The 7,493-nt window shown below is 45.6% G+C and overlaps 1 protein-coding gene across 1 annotated transcript; it reads right to left on the bottom strand.

The window, feature by feature from the left end:
* Positions 1-1,453: 1,453 nt before the first annotated feature.
* LOC138350644 (uncharacterized) lies at positions 1,454-6,778 on the bottom strand. Its single transcript, XM_069301700.1, has 2 exons — positions 3,648-6,778; positions 1,454-2,007 (listed from the first exon to the last, which is right to left on the bottom strand). Exons 1-2 carry the CDS (start codon positions 6,319-6,321, stop codon positions 1,691-1,693), a joined length of 2,991 nt encoding a protein of 996 aa, XP_069157801.1. The 5' UTR covers positions 6,322-6,778; the 3' UTR covers positions 1,454-1,690.
* Positions 6,779-7,493: the final 715 nt, after the last annotated feature.

Raw genomic sequence — 7,493 nt, 5'->3', positions numbered from 1 at the left:
CCAACAATAAACATCACCCACCACTGCCACCAACCACAACCCAGCAGCAATTCCACCACCACTACCATGGATTCTCCATTAAGTGAAAGTAATGAATAAAATATTTTTAACCTACCTTTTATTATGCTTCAGTTTTATTTTTAGTATATGTAGAAATATATTTTTAATATATTTCTACATTTTTTAAATATAATCCATCAATCAGGAAAACGATTTTTATGCAACATTTAAGGTTGCCACACGGTCTCAAAATTGTTTAGCCAAAGTTGTGCAGTAAGTTGTGGCAACTTATTTACAACCACACAATAACGTAGCTAATACATGAAAACAAACGTTGTCACACCTGGCTACTCTCCCGACCCACACCTATAGATGAGAGGGAACATGGAAGCCCACACCTGGCTACTCTCCCCACCCACACCTGCAGATGGGAAGGAACACTAAAGCCCACACCTGGCTACTCTCCCCACCCACACCTGCAGATGAGAGGGAACACTAAAGCCCACACCTGGCTACTCTCCCTACCCACACCTGCACATGAGAGGGAACACTGAAGCCCACACCTGGCTACTCTTCCCACCCACACCTGTAGATGAGAGGGAACACGGAAGCCCACACCTGGCTACTCTCCCGACCCACACCTGCACATGAGAGGGAACACTAAAGCCCACACCTGGCTACTCTCCCGACCCACACCTGCACATGAGAGGGAACACTAAAGTCCACACCTGGCTACTCTCCCCACCCACACCTGTAGATGAGAGGGAACACTAAAGCCCACACCTGGCTTCTCTCCCCACCCACACCTGTAGATGAGAGGGAACACTAAAGCTCACACCTGGCTACACTCCTAACCCACACCTGTAGATGAGAGGGAACACTGAAGCCCACACCTGGCTACTCTCCCCACCCACACCTGTAGATGAGAGGGAACACGGAAGCCCACACCTGGCTACTCTCCCCACCCACACCTGTAGATGAGAGGGAACACTAAAGCCCACACCTGGCTACTCTCTTGACCCACACCTGTAAATGAGAGGGAACACTAAAGCCCACATCTGGCTACTCTCCCCACCCACACCTGCACATGAGAGGGAACACTAAAGCCCACACCTGGCTACTCTCCCCACCCACACCTGTAGATGGGAAGGAACACGGAAGCCCACACCTAGCTACTCTCCCTCCCCACACCTGCACATGAGAGGGAACACTAAAGCCCACATCTGGCTACTCTCCCCACCCACACCTGCACATGAGAGGGAACACTAAAGCCCACACCTGGCTACTCTCCCTCCCCACACCTGCACATGAGAGGGAACACTAAAGCCCACACCTGGCTACTCTCCCTCCCCACACCTGCACATGAGAGGGAACACTAAAGCCCACACCTGGCTACTCTCCCCACCCACACCTGTCTATGTCACACACTCATGCCAAAGAAAACTTATATCAAGTAAATCTAGCTTGTATTAAGCAAGACAATGTTGGGCTAAATATTGATCAGTGTTATCTTATAAGCAGTGAAGCTTGCTTAATGAATATTCTTGGTCGCTAAACGGTGCTCAAAGTTACTCAAGAAGCATTATAAGTTCTCTAATTCATGACTTTTAATGTAAAAATATTTTTGAAACCACTGGAAGCACTGTGAATTAAACAACTGAGTTACAGATATTCACGTGTTAAAATGTAGTCAATACGTACTGGTGAGACGCATGTCACGGAAGACCAGGCGACTATACCCTTCTCTTGAGGGAGGACACAGCTGAGCCACCAGGTGGCAGCACCAGTCTATGGCGGGGTCGTCATCAGTGAGGTCCCGGCTGATGGTCAGGTCGAGCTCCCTTCCCTGGTACGGCAGAGTGTCCAGGGTGTCCGGGTCCACGTAGCCCGTGGCGTCCAGGGTGTCCAGGTCCACGTAGCCCGTGGCGTCCAGGGTGTCCGGGTCCCCGTAGCTCATGGCGTCCAGGGTGTCCGGGACCACGTAGTCCCAGGCGTCCAGGATAATTCCTGAAGACATACACTGAGATACAGTCACGGTCGTTACTGGTATGTTCTAAGATATAACAAGAAGACATACTGAGTCATCCACTCACCTTACTGCTGGGTTTATTACCTGATGACAAGTCCGTATTTTGGACAGTATTAATAGCATCTAAACTATGTATTAATAGCTTTTAAAAGCCACGGTCAAGGTCATCTGTATCAATGGTCAAGGTCACAGTCAAGGTCATCTGTATCAATGGTCAAGGTCACAGTCAAGGTCATCTGTATCATGGTCAAGGTCACAGTCATGGTCATCTGTATCAATGGTCAAGGTCATCTGTGTCAATGGTCAAGGTCATCTGTGTCATGGTCAAGGTCACAGTCAAGGTCATCTGTGTCAATGGTCAAGGTCACAGTCATGGTCATCTTTATCAATGGTCAAGGTCGCATTAGAAGGTCATATAAACTAAGTCAAGGTCACAGTGACAGGTCATCTGGACCAAGTATCAAGGTCACAGGGATAGATGGGTCACCTGAATTAAGGATTAAAGTTAATTAACCAAGGGATCAAGGTCACAGTGAAAGGTCATCTTGGACAGGAGTTAGGTCACACTGAAAGGTCATCTTAAACAGGAATTATTTCAGTGTGAAAGGTCATCTTGAACAGGAATAGGTCAGTGTGAAAGGTCATCTTAAACAGGAATTAGGTCAAAGAGAAAGGTCATCCTGAACAGGAATTAGGTAACAGAAAAAGGTCATCTCGAACAGGAATTAGGTCACAGTAAAAGGTCATCTTGGGCAGGAATTAGGTCACAGTGAAAGGTCATCCTGAACAAGAATTAGGTCACAGTGAATGGTCATATTGAACAGGAATTAGGTCACAGAGAAAGGTCATCTTGAACAGGAATTAGGTCAGTGTGAAAGGTCATCTTTAACAGGAATTAGGTCACAGTAAAAGGTCATCCTGAACAGGAATTAGGTCACAGTGAAAGGTCATCTTGAACAGGAATTAGGTCACAGTAAAAGGTCATCTTGAACAGGAATTAGGTCACAGTGAAAGGTCATCCTGAACAAGAATTAGGTCACACTGAAAGGTCATCCTGAACAGGAATTAGGTCACAGTGAAAGGTCATCCTGAACAGGAATTAGGTCAGTGTGAAAGGAGATCTGTACCACGAGTCAAAGTCAAAGTGGTAAGTCATCTGAACCAAAAGTTTGGCGTCGCTAAATACTTCATGAAATTATTTATGCACAAGAATATATACAGCAGCGGAATGTTTCGAAAATTTATTATTCATGGAGTAGTCGCCCTTAATAAGTCTATATTTGTAATCAAAGTAGAAGGTTTGTCACCCTTAAGGTGACTATATTTGTAAACAATATCAGGTGTTTGTCGCTCTTAAGGTGACTATATTTGTAAACAATATCAGGTGTTTGTCGTCCATAAGATGAATATATTTGTAAACAATATATGGTGTTAGTCTCACTTAAGGTGATTATGTTTGTAAACAATATAAGGAATATTTCGTCCATAAGGTTGTAAACATATATGTAAACAATGTAAATCTGAATTACTATATTAAACATGACGAATGAAGCCCTTTGCGTAATTTTGGTATTAATAAATAACCCTAAAAATTATGGTGGAAAATATGAATATTTACCAAGACGCTGCAGGTGAGGAAGGTGAGGCAGGTGACGGATGAGGACGGGCAGTTGCTGTAGTGTGAGGAGCAGGCGGAGGCTCTCAAGGGTGGGAGGCAGGAGGGGTATGGTTGCCTCAAACAAGCCACCAACAAACTCCTCTAAGGTACACTTACTGCCGGGGGCTGTCAGCCTCTCCAAAAATTGTTGTGTTATAACAGTACTCTCTTTGCTGTCTAAACTATAGTTAAGATCTAAGTATATGGCTACCTTCATTTTTGCCAGCACTGACAGTGTAGACAGGCGCTGCTTTAGTTGGGATGTATCGTTTATTCTTAGGTAAATGTTCTTAGGTGTCACCTTCTTAAGAACAAGCGGCAGGACAACCCACGAGTCAAAACTCTCTATTACCCACTCTTGTTCTGTACGCAGCTTCTCACACACGGCTTGGAAGACGTGCTCACTCCCGCGGGACTCTGCTACATGCTTCAACAGCTTGTCAGTCTCAAGTATAACCATCTCGCACAGGTCAATAATGTGAGTAATGAACCTGTGCTCTACTCCCCGGGCACACAGCACCCCGGTAGTGCTGAGTAAAATGTTCTCCCATCTGGGGCGTTCATTAAACTCTTGCTCCACGTCGTCAATATCAAACGTTGACCCTCTCACGTGATCTCCCAAGGAGCGTTTTTCCTTACGTACAACATCCACCAAGAGGTCAATGATTATAGAGTTTTCCCCTGACACACAGTGTGATGCTGGATCACCTCGGTCTTGCTCAGCCCTCAACAAGAGAGCGACCAGCCCCCTGCTGGCACAATACTCCTGGTACCTGGCGTGAAAATAGCCAAACACCCACACCACATTGAGGCCCAGACGGTAGCTGGTTCTTGTGAAATAGTTGGACAAGACCTCCTCCTGCGGCAGTCCCAGAGTGTCACACTTCTCCCTAATCTCCGCTTCCGTCTCCGGCCAAAGGTCGTACTCCTGCCTCTGGATCCCTCTTAAACTAATCTCTTCAAAGAACAACAGAAACTGATCACATTTTCCTTTGGGGTCCACCACATGTTTGTCTGTGAGTCTGGACACCAGTTTACTGGTTATGAAGTCATGAATCTTCTCGTAAACTTGAGTGTTTGTGGTGAGGTTGTTAAATTCTTCTGGAGCCTCGACACACAGCAGCGCCAACAAGGTCAAGGTGAGTGGAGTGTTGAGGTACTCACCCAGGAACTGACTCATCTGCTCCAGCCGCTGGGTAAACCTCCTTGTGATGACATTCCGTTGGCACTCTTCCTCCACAAGCATCTTGATGGTTCTCTCGGCGAACTCCACGCGACGTTCTGGAGTGATGCCCAAGACGAGGATGTTGCAGCGAGGTCTGGTGTGTGGGACGAGCTGTGACAGTTGTTGGTCCCACCCCGGCCGTGTGGTTATCACCAACCTCACATCCTTGCCAGGCAGGTGCAACAGCTCCTTCACCAGCCTTCCTGAATGGTCGTTGACCTCGTCGTAGCCGTCAATCAGGACTAATATATTTAAGCTCAAGATTATCTCCTTAAACAGCTGGAAGTCAGCGTCAGAATCACTAAGTGTTTGAGTCAGTAACTGGTGGAGGAGATCATCGAAGGTATTAAGATGCGAGTCCCTGCACTGTACATAGAAAACGAGGTTCACAGTGCCCAGGTGACGTATGGATGCAGGGTCCTCTACCCACTTCTCGAGGATGAGCTTGAGTAAAGTTGTCTTGCCCATACCACCTTCCCCCGTCAGGAGGACACACTCAGGGACTCTTCCGTCCTCTCGTCTCATACTCAAGATGTGTTCATAATCTATATCCTGACCCTTGGCAGCGTGGGAGGGTCTTGTGCTATCCTGACCCTTGGCCGCATGGGAGGGTCTTGCCCCTATGACGGGATCTTCAAGGAGTCGTAGTTGTGTAAATGCAAGACTTGGGTTGTAGTTAATGTTGAGGAGGAGCCAGGGTGCGGGAACAATCTGGTACAGCAGTTTATACCCGTCAGTTAGCTCCTGCTTGCTCATCTGCTTAACCTCTTCTGTGATGTGGCTTTTGAACATCTTAATATCCTGGCGGAGCTGAGGCAAGTACGCCACATCTGAGGGATCCAGCGGCTCTCTGACCTTCGCTAGCAGACCACCAATATACTTGGTGACATCTCTGGTCACGTGGTCCACATCCTGGCTGTTTGTCCCACACCGGACGCCGGCCTCAGCCAGCATCTTTGCCAATAAGTCACTGAGCTCCGTCAGTGTTGACGTAAGATCTTGCTCTGACATTCTCACATTATCATGGGCCAACGTGTTTCGGTGTTGCTTCAGGCTGTAAATGAGGTGTTCAAGAGATGGTCCCTGAGGCCCTGGAGTGGTCCACGTGGGGTCATTCATCTCAGCCAGACCACACACACGTTGCAGGAGTTTATACAACAGGGTGATGTCAAAAGTTGCCGCGTCAGAGGAAGCTTCGAGTTTATCCCTCTGTTGAGCATCGAAGACACGCCTGTACTGAGCATTGGTGTACCGCAAGTCCTGAGTGAGGTAAGTCACTACTGGGAAGGTGCCCCGGTACGACCACATAAACACACTTGCTAGCGCGTCTCGTCCTGCCTTAGTCACAGCCAGTCCATACCGCAGTCTGTTCACATCTTCTGGTTGGATAACAGGACTCGAGGCCGCCATATTGGGCCGTATGATTCTCACCTCACACAACTGTTGTCAAGTTTCACACAAGCAGTAAATGTCCCACGCTGGTTTTGTTATTATATTATGTTTAAAAACATAACATTGTTTCCCACTGTCGGAGACGGGCAGCTTGTTAGGCTTGTGTAGGCCTTCCTAAGCCAACGACAGACCTTCCTCAGGATGCATCCCTCAACAGTTGACTAATTTCCAGGTTAATGTTTACTGCTAGGTGAACAGAGGTATCAGGAGGCCGAGCATCTCACACTGCCAGGGAATCAAACTCGGATGTAATCGATGATGATCCGACTGCATTAACCACAATACAGTCACTTAATTGACCAAAAATATAAGTGATTTCCAAATAAACCAAATTTTACAAAATGTGTTCACATGTTAATGCAATATTCGGTTCGAGCTTTATTTGTTATTTTCAATTTGTTCTTTAACTAGTTAATTTCTTCTGTCTTTATACTCTTCAGAATTCTGTCATCTGGAAGAACAATTTAACTTTATTAAAACAAGATGTTAGTGTTAAACATTGGGTCAGAAATACATTTTTGAGATCACTAAAACAAATAAAATTCCAAAGTCTGCCTCCTGCATTTTGTTTTATTTTATAACTTAAAACTTGTCAATATTTTGACATAACTCCTGTGATCATTGTGGTGTTGGCTTCTGGTTTAGGTAGAGTAATGGTGCTCATTTTCTCACACAGAAATATACGGTGTAGCATTTAGTAATGTTATTCTCTGCCTTTATCTTGCTCTTGTAAGGACCTATTTAGATTATGCAGTTCAGTTTGGTCAACATACAATATACTGGACATAATTTAACTTGAACCCATAAAGAGAAGAATGACAAAGTTGATCTCAGGAATTAGAAATCTCCCTTATTAAGAGAGATTAAGGAAGCTATGTTTACACATTCTTCGGAAAGTATAGTTGATATTATTGATGTTGTCAAAAGGATGAAAAGTTATATCGAAGGTAGTAATAATAAGTTGTTAACTATATCAACACAAAATAGAACAAGAAATGATAAATCTGTATCAATAAGAAATAATGTCTGCTTCTCTGTCTATGCGAGCTAGAAGACCCTACTCAGGGAGCTAGCCTCACCTAATTTCTAACAGTAATTCCTGCTGGGTATGTGCCCAACAGGGAATGGCA

The sequence above is a fragment of the Procambarus clarkii genome, chromosome 46, assembly GCF_040958095.1.
Source record: "Procambarus clarkii isolate CNS0578487 chromosome 46, FALCON_Pclarkii_2.0, whole genome shotgun sequence".
NCBI classification, from domain to species: Eukaryota; Metazoa; Arthropoda; class Malacostraca; order Decapoda; family Cambaridae; genus Procambarus; species Procambarus clarkii.
Note: the sequence above shows the minus strand (reverse complement) of the source record. Positions and strands in the feature narration are given on the sequence as shown.